This window comes from Ranitomeya variabilis, chromosome 4 (assembly GCF_051348905.1).
Source record: "Ranitomeya variabilis isolate aRanVar5 chromosome 4, aRanVar5.hap1, whole genome shotgun sequence".
NCBI classification, from domain to species: domain Eukaryota; kingdom Metazoa; phylum Chordata; class Amphibia; order Anura; family Dendrobatidae; genus Ranitomeya; species Ranitomeya variabilis.
In genome coordinates this window covers 230,941,780-230,956,290 of record NC_135235.1, presented here as the reverse complement: position 1 = coordinate 230,956,290, position 14,511 = coordinate 230,941,780, and the positions used below count along the sequence as shown (strand labels likewise).

At 40.7% G+C, this 14,511-nt stretch overlaps 1 protein-coding gene across 2 annotated transcripts in view; it reads left to right on the top strand.

Annotated features, from left to right (window-relative positions):
• Window positions 1-2,428: 2,428 nt before the first annotated feature.
• The window catches only part of LOC143770508 (uncharacterized), a 42,127-nt gene continuing 30,044 nt past the window's right edge, over window positions 2,429-14,511 (top strand). Inside the window, exons 1-9 of one of the 2 annotated variants that reach the window (XM_077260185.1) lie at window positions 2,429-2,499; window positions 5,630-5,669; window positions 6,183-6,400; window positions 6,734-6,773; window positions 6,859-6,950; window positions 7,066-7,105; window positions 7,200-7,303; window positions 7,505-7,544; window positions 8,094-8,317. In XM_077260185.1, the coding sequence (XP_077116300.1) occupies window positions 2,496-2,499; window positions 5,630-5,669; window positions 6,183-6,400; window positions 6,734-6,773; window positions 6,859-6,950; window positions 7,066-7,105; window positions 7,200-7,303; window positions 7,505-7,544; window positions 8,094-8,317 (802 nt within the window). In that variant the 5' untranslated portion in view covers window positions 2,429-2,495. The remainder of the gene's footprint in view (window positions 2,500-5,629; window positions 5,670-6,182; window positions 6,401-6,733; window positions 6,774-6,858; window positions 6,951-7,065; window positions 7,106-7,199; window positions 7,304-7,504; window positions 7,545-8,093; window positions 8,318-14,511) is intronic. The other variant, XM_077260184.1, reaches the window with a different exon arrangement.

The window sequence follows — 14,511 nt, the reverse complement described above, 5'->3', positions numbered from 1 at the left end:
CATTACTAATCCTATAGTTACATGGTACATATCTTTTATTATTTATTATTATTAATCAGAATAAAGTTCTTTATTTGAAAGCAACATCCACGGTCCCTTACCAGCCTGAGAATACCAGTCCAAAGCTGTCTGCTTCAGGTTTGCTGGTTATCAAAATGAGGGGCACAAATGTCATTTACAAAAAAAAAAAAAAAATACATCAGGTCTCATCCTCCAGTCACCTCCAAAGCTGCACTCACTATTCTGCAATTACATTGTTTCTTCTCCTCCAGTCACCTCTAGAGCTGCAGTTACAATATGCATATATAACTTCATAACACTATAAATTCTCTATTGAATCTATCCTTATTTTTCATTGTTTAGCATTATGTTGAGGGCGTGGCATGGAATTGTTGGATATTAAAGGGGTGTTATATATTAACCCCTTAACGACCGCTGATGCGCCTTTTAACGGCGGCAATTAATGGACCTTATTCCTCAGCGCTACTTTTTAACAGAAAAATAATTGTATAGTGCCCCCCAGCGTCGAAAAATCTTTGGGGTCATGGATGCCGGGGGTAGCTAAGACCCTGGAGAACATGATTTGGGTCGGTTTTTACCATCCCCAATCATGTGATCGCCGTTATTCACCGAATAACAGTGGTAAAAAAAAAAGTCAGATTTTCCATTCTGATATGATCTAGCATCTCATAGGAGAGAGAAATGGGGTCCCCTAAGCCACCCCAGTACCTCCGCCATCCATGGACCCCTCTGCTCCATCCTCTGACCGTCCGCATCATCTTCCTGTGAGAAAATGGTGGGCACACGCGCAGTGCACCCGCTGAGATTTGCCGGCCGGTACCCAGAAATAATAGGAGATTTTTCCTATTGGTTCATTTTGATCACTGTTATAGACCCTATCACAGTGCTAAACATAAAAAATAGTAAATCAAATCACCCTTTGTCACCCCCTTAGATAAAAATAATCAAATTAATTTTTTTTTACTTTTTTTTCCATTCTTTGTAGTTAGGGAGAGGGTTGGGGTTGGGGCTAGAGTTGGGGTTACAGCTGTGTTTGGGCTTGTGTTAAGGTTAGGGTTGGGGCTAGGGTTAAGGTTGTGTTGTGGTTAGGGTTGGGTTGGGGCTAGGGTTAAGGTTGTGTTGGGGTTAGGGTTGGGGTTACGGTGATGTTGGGGTTACAGTGGTGTTGGGGCTTGGGTTAGAGCTGTGGTTAGGCTTGTGTTAGGATTAGGAAAGGGGCTAGGGTTGTTATGTTGGGGTTAGTTTTTGGGTTGGGGTTATGATTGTGTTGGGGTTACGGTGGTGTTAGAGTTAGGCTTGTTTTGGGGTTAGGGTTGGGATTAGGGTTAGGCATGTATTGGGGATAGGGTTGGGATTAGGGTTGAATTGAGGCTTTCCACTGTTTAGATACATCAGGGGGTCTCCAAACGCGACATCGTGCCCGCCATTGATTCCAGCCAATTTTGCATTCAAAAAGTCAAACGGTGCTCCCTCCCTTCTGAGCCCTGCCATGCACCCAAACAGTAGCTTTCCCCCACATATGGGGTATCGGCGTATTCAGGAGAAATTGCACAACAAATTTTGTGGACCATTTTCCACTGATACCCTTGTGAAAATAAAAAAGTGTTTGCCTAAAGTAATTTTTTTTGTGAAAAAATTAACTGTTCATTTTTTCCTTCCACATTGCTTTAGTTCTCGTGAAGCACCTGAAGGGTGGTTTTGAGCACCTTGAGGGGTGCAGTTTTTAGAATGGTGTAAATTTTTGCTATTTTCTATCATATTGACCCCCCCCAAAGTCACTTCAAATACGATGTGGTCCCTAAAAAAAATGTTTTTGTAAATTTTGTTGTAAAAATGAGAAATCGCTGGTCAACTTTTAACCCTTATAACTTCCTAGCAAAAAAAAAAATGTTTCCAAAATTGTGCTGATGTAAAGTAGACGTGTGGGTAATGTTATTTATTTACTATGTTGTGTTACAACACTCTCTGATTTAAGGGTACAAAAATTAAAAAAATTAAATTAAAATTTTTGCTAAGTTTCCGTGTTTTCATAAATAAACGCGAGTCTTATCGAAGACATTTTACCACTAACATGAAGTACAACATGTCACAAAAAAGCAAACTCAGAATCACCAGGATCCGTTGAAACGTTCCAGATCTATAACCCCATAAAGTGACAGTGGTCAGAATTGTAAAAATTGGCTCGGTCATTAAGGAGTTAAAGGAGCTTTCTTTATGTCTGGAAAAATTCCGAGCTGTTTATTGTTTGTGGTTTTGGAATTTTGCCATTGCTTCTGACGATTAGCACAGAGACATAATGTGAAAGCAGATGAGCGGCTCTCTGCAGCGGTGGCCTGTTGTCCGCACTCCTCAGGACCTACCCAGTCACGTGCGGTGCTGTCATGTCACCAGCCGTATATAACCTGTGGAATGCTGCACCTTCCCTCTTCTGATCATCAGCCGGCGCCACTTCTGGAAGGACGAGGAGTGCAGCGATGGGTAAGAACTCCATCAACTCATTGTTACACGCACTGACACCTATTCTTACTGTTGCAAGTTGGATTCTGGAGTTGGACACAACTTTCTAAGTTCCTTCCATGTGACCAATGGACTCTCTTGTAAATACGTTGCTTCCTCAAATCTTCCGGTGATGCCCGGTCGTTACTCCACAGACCTCCTGTAAAGTCTCTGCCCAAGATCCTGACTCTGAAGTCTGATATAATATCACAATTATGTGACTTTTCATGTTGTGCGAGCACTTGGAGCATTCTCCGAAGATCAACGCTTCTGTGCAGCTGCGCTCCCATCCTGCCTGACATTTCTCCTTCCAGGGTATATAAATACAGTGGGGAAAATAAGTATTTTTATACACTGCTGATTTTGCAAGTATTCCCAACTACAAAGAATGGAGAGGTCTGTGATTTTTATCGTAGGTACACTTCACCTGTGAGAGACAGAATCTAACAATAAAAAACTGAAAATCACATTGTAGGATTTTTACATAATTAATTTGCATTTTATTGCATGAAATCAGTATTTGATCACCAACAATTCTGGCTCTCACAGACCTGTTAGTTTTTCCTTAAGAAGCCTCCTGCTCTGCACTCATTACCTGTATTAATTGCACCTGTTTGAAATCATTACCTGTATAAATGACACCTGTCCACACATGCCAAGACCAAATTACACGCCAACCACTCCACCACGGCCAAGACCAAAGAGCTGTCTAAGGACACCGTTTGTGTCTGTTTCTTCATGTGACCCAAGGCAAACTGGAAGATGTAAAATCAGGGTTGTTGGGCCATATCATCACTTCCAGGACTCCTGGTTCTTCTTTACAGTGATGATAGCTCTTAAAGACATTGGCTTAATGTTTGGGGTTGCTATTTATGCTGCAGAATAAATTTGGACACAATCAAGTATCTCCCTACATCACCAGAACCACCATAAGTGCATTAGTTCATCACCAGGACCATTATCAGTACATACATCACCCAAACCACTACATCACAAGAACCACTATCCCATCAGTGCATGAATACAACACAAAAACCATCATCAGTACATGTTTACATCACCGAAATCATCATCAGTTCATGGATACAACACCAGAACCATCATCAATACAGGAATACATGGTCAGTGCCACCAATAGTACAGAATTAGATAACCATAACCCGCAACCACAGGAATACCTCACTAGAACCAGCATCATTATGTGGCTACAGTTCTATAACCAACATTAGTACATGAACACATCTCCAGAACCTTCATCAGTGCATCAACTTATTGCCAAAAACAGCATCAGTACATGTATACAGCAGAAGCTTTGCTCAGTGAACATTTGCAAAGTCAGCTCGCCCCATATACAATTGCATAGCAAGAACCTTCAATTACCAGTATGTCCTTAACCATCATTAAAAGATGCTGGGAGTTGTTGGCCCTGTAATGCCCCATTTTTTAGAGATTTAGAGGGACAAAATCATAACAATCATAACCATACACCAAAAACAACACCAGTCTTATTAATACCAAGATAATAGATGCAAAATTAGAAAACCAAAAAACCAATGTGGCTGCCATTTGTTACTCTAGGGATATTCTCTCAAATTAAAAGGTTATCATTAACGTCAGACATGAACATGAAGCTAAACTATCAGGGGTGCTATGTCTTACCCTAGTAAGGTGCTGCTGTAACCCTACCTTAGAGCGAATGTTGGCACCATGACACTCCTGCGCATATGGCGCTCCCACTCACTGACGACTAATAATAATATTGCGTGATTAATTCTACTTATTATCAGTAGAACCTATTAGGGACAGGAGAGGAAGTCGCCAGTGTGTAGGGGCGCTATATGTGCCATCTCTATGTTCCCTGCATGACTATTCAAACCAACACTAGAACCTTTCGGAGTTGAACATGGGTGGCTGTATTTACTCTGAATTATGCTGTGGTTTATAGAGCAAGGATTGACTGTCAAGCTCCCTTTAAATATTTATATATGTCTGAGGATCATACATAGGTCTGAGGATCATATATAGGTCTGAGGATCATACATAGGTCTGAGGATATTACATAGGTCTGAGGAACATACATAGGTCTGAGGATCATATATAGGTCTGAGGATCATACATAGGTCTGAGGATCATACATAGGTCTGAGGATCATACATAGGTCTGAGGATCATACATAGGTCTGAGGATCATACATAGGTCTGAGAATCATACATATATAGCAAATACTCAGCACTCAACTTAACGTAAGACAGGTGATTTAATGGTGTAAACAAAATAACAAACGTTTCGGTCCTACATCCGGACCTTCATCAGTCACAGTTGATAAATGTGAGGGAGCGAGTGGACCCACAGAATTGCTGATTGTGGAATGAGATCACACTTGTGTGTGAGCGCTGCCTGTATGTGGGCGGTATAGCCCCAAATGAAGCGATATACCTTAAAATATCAGGACATGAGTGCCATGCCTGTGTGGGACACTGAATCCACCGCTAGTCCATGCCTGAGGATCATACATAGGTCTGAGGATCATACTAGGCCTGAGGACCATACTTAGACCTGAGGATCATACATCGGCCTGAGGATCATATATAGGCCTGAGGATCATATATAGGCCTGAGGATCATACATAGGTCTGAGGATCATACATAGGTCTGAGGATCATATATAGGTCTGAGGATCATACATAGTCTGAGGATCATACATAGGTCTGAGGATCATACAAGGCCTGATGATCATACATAGACCTGAGGATCATACATCGGCCTGAGGATCATACATAGGCCTGAGGATCATACATAGGTCTGAGGATCATATATAGGTCTGAGGATCATATATAGGTCTGAGGATCATACATACAGTAGTCTGAGGATCATACATAGGTCTGAGGATCATATATATGTGTGAGAATGAACTGCTTGATCAAGAACCCTGTGGTATATGTACACAAGGGATCACGGTGCAGGTAGAGCAGACTGTGCATCTCTGGAGTCCAGTATACTGATGGACGGCGGGCGCGTTTTGATGTTTTTCACATCTGATCTGTTAGGATGTCTGCTGAACTCTGATGCTGTCACTTCATACATTCACTTTTTTCATGTGTTTTTGTTGACAGAAATGGAGGATTTTGTTCGTTTATCCAAGAAAGGAGAAGGGTAAGTAAGAGAAGAAGTTCAGTGTTAGTCCTTCATTCATCCCTTTTCTCTTCTCCTTACCTCCATCCTTTATACCTTTCCTCTTCTCGTCCGTCTTCTCTTTATCAAACTTATTTTTCTGTTTTTCCTCTCTTATTTTCTAATATTTGCTCTTCTCTTTTTCTCCTTTTTCTTACATCTGTTCCTCTCATTCCTCACATCCGCTCCATCTTCTTTTCTCTTTTCTTCCAGGTTAATCTTTCACTTCTTATTTATTTTCTCTTCTCTTCTCTTCAATTGAATTAATTCAGTATTTGTTAATCTTCTTCTGTAACTTCTTTTATAACCTCTTTCACTTCAAGCAGGAAAATTATTTTTGTTTGTATTTTATAAAGAAATGTTCTTTAAAGAAGTGTTACATGCAGCATTTCAGTAACCTGGATCATAATGCTTAGTCTAACATACCTTCACTAACAATAACTGGAAACATATCTTGTACAATTCCACCACCTTGTTAAAATCGTACTTTTACAGGGTCTCCATAGGCATAACGATAAAAATCCAAATATGCAACATTGCTCCGGATGAAGTGAGAAATCCATCGTCCTTCAAAGCAATTTTGACAAATCCACCTGGTCCTCAGACAGCAAAAAATAAGAAAAAAAACAAGAAGAAGAGAAGAACAAAGAAGCTTGTGATAGAACAATCTACAGAGCAAGTGAAGGTCATCAAGGACCCATCTACTGAGACAGGTTAGTGTCATAAAGCCATGATTTCCCTTCACTGCCACCCATGCCAAGTCACAGACATGTATATCTATAAAAGGTATATACTGAGAAGATAATAATAATTATTAATAAATAATAATAATAATATTAATAATAATAATACTAATAATAATAATAATAAAAAGAGAGGTCCTTGGGCCTGTAGATACTCACCATTGACCTGAGTGAATTTTTGAACATGTAGTCAAATCTGGATTCTGATATTTTTCGTGTGATCTATGTTTGAAGTACTTTGATATTTTTCTCTTCACACATTCTCCTTTTCATTTACACTTTCTATTGTGTTTTTATTGACAGAAATAGTTATTCCTGTTCCTTTATCTACTGAAGAAGAAGGGTAAGTGTGAAGGAGAACCAGGGTAACTACTTCTCTTCTCTCGTCTCCTCTCCAATCCTTTTATTTCTCTATTCTTCTCTTCTAGGACAAAGGAGGCATCTACTGGGAAAGTGGAGGCTACAATGGACCAAAATAATGAGCACGTGGTGGTCATCAAGGACCCACTTACTAAGAAAGGCAAGTGTCCTCCAGCATTGTGATGATTTTCTCTTCTGATCTAGGATAGAAGCACTTTCATGTTTTTCCAACATACTATGTCCACTTTGTTAGACTTTTGTATTATTCTTGACAGAAGTGGTCGTTCCTGCTCGTTTATCTATTGAAGAAGAAGGGTAAGTGTGAAGGATGATTATTGTCAGTGCTTCTTTTTCTCTCTTCTCCTCAACAAACTTCGTTTTTCTGCTCCTTTCTTTTCCTCTTTTTCAGGTCAGAGAAGTTTGTTATGGAACCATCTACTGAGCATGTGGAGATCACAATGGACCAAAATTATGAGAAAGTGGATGTCATCAAGGACCCACCTCCTAAGACAGGTTAGTTTCTTTAGGTCAAGAGGATTTCCCCTCTGTGCCACCTATGACGTCTGACAGATGGGCCAAGTGACTTACCCTTCTGAGGAGGTGGTGAAGATGTCTAAAATCTGGGGTCTAATCTGATCTCATTACTTGACCACTGTTGAAAAATTTCAATCTCCAGGATCATTCGATTGTAAAACCGAGTTGTTGTTTTTTCAGAAATAGATGTTCCGGTTTGTTTATCTATTGAAGAAAAAGGGTAAGAAAGGGTGTGAAAGATTTGATATTTTCTCTCTTTCTCCCTTTCTTCTAATCCTCCTTTATCTTTTCAGTTCTCTTCCATTTCTTCCTCTTTTCTTGTCAATTTTCCCATTTTTCTTCTCCTGTATTTTCCATCTGTTCTTTCTTTATCTCTTCGCACTTTTCTTCAACAATCATCTCCTACTTTAAAATAAAAAGTGGCATGTCACATCTTTGCTTATTTTTTTAGCATCTTATTTTCTAGTAAACTGTCCCTTTCCTGGTGACAATCCTTATGGTCACTGCATTGGATGACTTTAGGAGTTGATAACCTTCCTCTGTAACTTGTGTTAAACATTTCTACACCCTCTTTGCCTTCACATGAGAGAATGATGTTTCTTTATTTGGTAGGAAAAAGTCATTTGAGATTAGTATTACATTTGATATTTTGGTATCCTATCCTATAATACTCACCCTGCTCTGTCCATAACTTCATTGACCTTTCCAAAATTAAGTCGAACCTGTCTTGTAAAGAATCACAACCCTGTATTACACTGTGTTCTTACAGAGTCTTCATAGACATAAAGATTAAGGGCATCCAACACTTCAACTTTACTAATCCTCCAGTAAATAATCCATCACCCTCTAAGGAAATCTCAACAAATCCAGTTGGCCATCATTCATCAAAAAAGAAGAAGAGAAGGACAAAGAGGGTTGCGATGAAACCATCTACTGGGCAATTGGAGGCCAAATTGGATAAAAATTATCGTCGACTGAATGTCATCAAGAAAGGTTAGTTTCTTCAAGTCATGAGGTTTTCTCCTTTGGCTTCCTATGACGTGATACATGGCCAACTAACTTACTCTTCTGAGGTGGTGTCCAAAACCTGGTGTCTGATCTGATGTTTTTCCTTGACAACCACAGAATAATTCAATAACTGACCGAGCTCAGTCCAGTAGTGATGAGTGAGCGTGCTCGTCACTACTCGTCACTCGCTCGAGCATCAGCGTGCTTGGGATACTCATTAGTCAGCAAGTTTTTTTTAATGCTCAAGCAGGAGCTTGAGTCCCCGCCCCACATGTTTAGCGATTTTTAGACCGCCAATGAACATGAGGGGATTGCCTGATTCACCCACATTTATATTTCATTTAAGTACAACAGCTTTTCTTAGGGATAATGATAAATAATAGTAATACTGACATTAGCAGGACTTAGGCAGAGATTGTGCTGAAGGGATCGAGTAGGACAGGATAGGGTGAATGGCACATCCTTTATGCTGCAACTCATACCAAACCCTTCTCAGTGCTAATAATATTCCTTTTGCTCTTAATCCTGCAAATTGTTCTAGCAGGGAAATATTGAATACCATTTATACTGTGCCAGTTGTGTGTCAAAAGCATACAGCCAGACTTGGTTGGAGCTCAATAAAATTGCTATATTGATACTTCAGTCTCATACGTCCATCTCAATTGGGCAAATTTGCCTGTCTGTTATGATCCTGGTGGTAAGGACAACCAAACTGACCTGATAAGTAAACCAGAATATCGGACTAGCTCTGGGGATGTGGGAACTTTACTGACCGCAACCCTGATCCTATCCACACACACTAAAGGCAGCTGTGGAGCGTTTCCTAAAAACCTAGACGCCTCTTCACAGCCTGAGAAACTAGCTACCCCTAGAGAGAAAGCAAAGCCTTACTTGCCTCAGAGAAACCCCAAAGTTTAGACAGCCCCCCACAAATAATAACGGTGAGTGAAGGGGAAAACACAAACGTAGAAATGAAACAGGTTTTAGCAAATGAGGCCCGCTAATACTAAATAGTCAGAAGATAGCAAGGAATCTGTGCGGTCAGTACAAAATGCTATCAAAAATTATCCACGCAGAGAATACAAGAACCCCCACACCGACTCACGATGTGAGGGGCGCTCTCTGCACCCCAGAGCTTCCAGCAAGCAAGAAAATCACATATAAGCAAGCTGGACTGAACTCATCATATAGTGAGAAACATTTTCAGGGAAACAATGAGCAAACATGAACAAGCAAGACTTAGCTTCTCCAGGAGGAGACAGGTCACAAGGGAAGTCCAAGAGAGATCAAACCAGTACTGAATACAACGACAGCTGGCCACAAGTAAAGGTCCAGGTGGAGTTAAATAGGAGCCAGAGTGGCAGAAAACCAGGCAGCTGGAACCCAGATACAGATCAGCCGTATCGCTAAAGGCCACCAGAGGTAGCCCAAGAACAGAACTCACACAGTACCACTCATGACCACAGGAGGGAGCCCGGAAACGGAATTCACAACACCTGTCATTGTAATACAGCATTTTTTGAGCTGTGAAATTTTATACTGCATTCATCATGCTAAAAAAAATAAACCTTTTGTTAAAAACATCCCATTGCTATATTTATACTGCAGTCTGATACATCCATCTCAATTGGGCAAATTTTGCTGGCAGTGTAAAACTGCAATTTTTTCCAGCAGTGGCATTTTATACAGCATCTATCATGCTAGAGTTGGGCCTCAAACCCAACCCCCCCCCCAAAAAAAAAAAATTGTTTGTTAAAAAAAATTGAATTGCTGTATTTATACTGCGGTCTTATACATCCATCTGAAGTGAGCATATTTTGCTGGCTTTGTAATACTGTCTGCAACATTTCTCAACAAGGATATACCATACATAATTAAAAATGGTTAGGTTGCTGCATTTGAGCGGGGAAGTGGACATGATGCTGATCGTGAGCTCAGAGGCCTAGGACGTGAGTAAGGTGAAACTATGCCTGTTGCGGGAGCACAACAAACACATAAATCATGTCAACCTGACTTCCAGTACCACTTTTTAGGGGTGCGTGGAACACCACTCTTAAAGCCAGACCAGTGTTAAAAAGTTGTTGGATGCATAGCAGATAATGCTTCCAGTCACTTTGCCAGCACCACCCTGTCTTCCACACGGTCCAGGCTCAGTAGCCATAATTCTGGACCACATAATCCTCACCCTGATCCTCCTTCCTCCCACTATGCCGAGTGCCCTGAGACAAGTGATCCCACACTTGCACACTCTGAAGAGCGGCTCACATTTCAATTTATAGATTCTGACCACTCACCCTGCCTGCTCTAACCGGGACATGAGGAGATTGCATGTAGCAATGCCCAAATATTTGCGCAGCCATACTTACAAGAAGGCAATGATGGGAAAATGCAATTATTGTCACAATAGCTCGATGATGATGAGACAATTGTCAGCAAGTAGTGTTGTTACATCAGCAAGTCAGTAGGAGTATCAGGGTGAAGAAGTGGAAGACGAGGTGGTGGACGATGAAGTCACCGACCCATCCTTGAAAGGTGACATTCAGAGCGAGGACAGCAGAGCACAGGGCGAGTGATCCGTAGCACCACAACAGGCAGGAAGAGGCAGTGGGGAGGCCAGATATACAATGGAGGGAATGTTTAGGCTTGCGGAGATGGAAGCTTCTTGCAACCTCATACATGCTATACATAGGATTTCAAAGTACCATTTTTTTACTGTTCATTGGTGGTTTATGGCTACTCTTTTTGGGTCTTTTGTTTGGGTATCTATGGTTTGAAGTACTCCGCCACTTTATTGTCTATGATATACCAAAGGGGGACACTATACGCTAGTCATAATCCTTTCTCTGTAGCATCTGTATGTAAGAGGTAGTTCTGGGAGACTTTACGCTACTAGAGCTGGAATTACCACTTCTGAACTCTCCAGCGCTTTTTTTCCATCTATTTTTGGGTGGTTCTTGAAGTATGTTTGGGATCATTGTCCCGCTGGAAGACCTATGACCTACTAATATGCAAATCCAGCTTTCTGATCCCAGGCACTGCATTGCAACCCAAAATGCTGTGGAAATCTTCACATTGCAAGGCACCCAGGACCAGAGGCAGCAAAACAACCCAAAAATATATTTGAACCTCCACTATATTTGACTGTAGGTACTGTGTTCATTTATTTGTAGTCCTCATTCCATTTATAGTAAACAGTAGAATGATGTGCTTTACCAAAAAACTATCTTGGTCTCATCTATCCGAAAGACACCTGCTGGCCCTCTTACAATAGAAAGGGTCGGCTGATGGCCCTCTATAAATAGTGATGGCCAGCTGATGGACGTGGGAAAAAAAATATAGTGACTTTCTATTTGTCTGATCATGTCTCACACACCACATGGCCAGATAAGGTAGTAAAATGATAAAATTGCATTTCCTGGTGAATGTTTTTTTCAGTATTGAAAACAAACATGCAAAAATGCAGCAAAAATACTACGTGTGAACATAGCCCAAGGTGTGGAGGAACATTCAGGTTCTTCAAAGTAGCCACCATTTGCTTTGATGAGTGCTTTGCACACTCTTGGCATTCCCTTGATGAGCTTCAAGAGGTAGTCACCGGAAATGGTTTTCACTTCACAGGTGTGCCCTGTCAGGTTTAATAAGTGAGATTTCTTGCCTTATAAATGGTGTTGGGACCATCAGTTGTGTTGTGCAGAAGTCTGGTGGATACACAGCTGATAGTCCTACTGAATAGACTGTTAGAATTTGTATTATGGCAAGAAAAAAGCAGTTAAGTAAAGAAAAATGAGTGGCCATCATTACTTTAAGAAATGAAGGTCAGTCAGTCTGAAAAATTGGGAAAACTTTGAAAGTGTCCCCAAGTGCAGTGGAAAAAAACATCAAGCGCTACAAAGAAACTGGCTCACATGAGGACCACCCCAGGAAAGGAAGACCAAGAGTCACCTCTGCTTCTGAGGATAAGTTTATCCGAGTCACCAGCCTCAGAAATCGCAGGTTAACAGCAGCTCAGATTAGAGACCAGGTCAATGCCACACAGAGTTCTAGCAGCAGACACATCTCTACAGCAACTTTTAAGAGGAGACTTTGTGCAGCAGGCCTTCATGGTAAAATAGCTGCTAGGAAACAACTGCTAAGGACAGGCAACAAGCAGAAGAAACTTGTTTGGGCTAAAGAACACAAGGAATGGACATTAGACCTGTGGAAATCTGTGCTTTGGTCTGATGAGTCCAAATTTGAGATCTTTGGTTCCAACCACTGTGTCTTTGTGCGACGCAGAAAAGGTGAACGAATGGACTTTACATGCCTGGTTCCCACCGTGAAGCATGGAGGAGGAGGTGTGATGGTGTGGAGGTGCTTTGCTGGTGACACTGTTGGGGATTTATTCACAATTGAAGGCATACTGAACCAGCATGGCTACCACAGCATCTTGCAGCGGCATGCTATTCCATCCGGTTTGCTTTTAGTTGGACCATCATTTATTTTTCAACAGGACAATGACCCCAAACACACCTCCAGGCTGTGTGAGGCCTATTTGACCAAGAAGGAGAGTGATGGGGTGCTACGCCAGATGACCTGGCCTACACAGTCACCACACCTGAACCCAATCGAGATGGTTTGGGGTGAGCTGGACCCCAGAGTGAAGGCAAAAGGGCCAACAAGTGCTAAGCATTTCTGGGAACTCCTTCAAGATTGTTGGAAGACCATTCCCGTTGACTACCTCTTGAAGCTCATCAAGAGTATGCCAAGAGTGTGCAAAGCAGTCATCAAAGCAAAAGGTGGCTACTTTGAAAAACCTAGAGTATAAGACATAATTTCAGTTGTTTCACACTTTTTTGTTAAGTATATAATTCCACATGTGTTAATTCATAGTTTTGATGCCTTCAGTGTGAATGTACAATTTTCACAGACATGAAAATACAGAAAAATCTTTAAATGAGAAGGTGTGTCCAAATTTTTGGACTGTACTGTATGATATGTGATACATGACCCAACTTGTTTCCTCTTCTTCGTGGTGGCAATGTCCTATATCTGGAGTCTAATTTATTATTCCTTATCCACTTTTGAGCAGTTTTCAACTCCAGAATCCTTCAATAGTTGACCGCGTTAAGTCCATTTACCAACCCATAATGGTGACGTACAGCCAGCTTTACTCTTATCGGTCATAGATTGGCTTAAATATATCATTGTTGGGCTGCATGAGAAGACATAAGTCAGTTTAAAAAAAGTCAAAATAGAAAGAAATCCCAAAACAAACAGGATACATTTTGGGGATCCTCATGATATATAATTAAATATCTCCATTATGTTAAATGATATCTGAGAAATCATGAATGAAGGCAATGAATTGCTGTACGGCAATGGAACTCACCCTTTTCAAAGAAATATTAACGATGGGCTTTAAAAAATATTGACCCCTTTATTGATTAAAACTTAATTAGGTGTTCTGTTAATGACTCATCTATGTATAGAGTAGCCAATATAAAGGTTTCACGCTCCAACATTTAGACCTTTACATCCCACAAATCCTGGATCCTTTCACCATTTACTATCCGCACTCTTCCATCGAATACAATATTGTTTCTGAAACTTCTGTCTCCGGCGAATATCAAAAGAGTAAAATTAATTGTAAATTAATAAGTCTTTACAGAATGTACTTATTCCTTATAGGTAAGTGAAGTTTTTAGACCCTTATTGTTGTCAAAATATACTGTATATAATGAAGTAAAACAAATGTCCTCTGAAGGACAGTTCCATTTTTCATCATCGCAGTTCCAAACATTAGATTAAATGCTGTACACAGTCCACACATGGGAATCCGCAATACTTAATGTCCATGGAATCTTCATTTTCACACAAAAAGAAGACGATGGTAAATAAAATAGTAATAGTGGAAACCATGGATCCAAAAAATTAAAATTGTAGCATTCTGTGCTCAGTCTTGTGAAGGGACCAAAATCAAGCTCAGAAAATGCCCAGAAATTTTCTACAAGTTTAATTTTCATCGAATCAATCCACTCGTCTCCAGTAGGATGTTTTACTCAATACTCACTTGCCTAGAGTTGTGACTATTAAACTCCGCACTTTGGATGCCCACTTATTTTTTGGTGGTACTCCCCACTTATTGCACTTCCCTCCGTCCAGGAATTCCGAGACCCAGAAGTAAGTGAGAGCGACTGTGA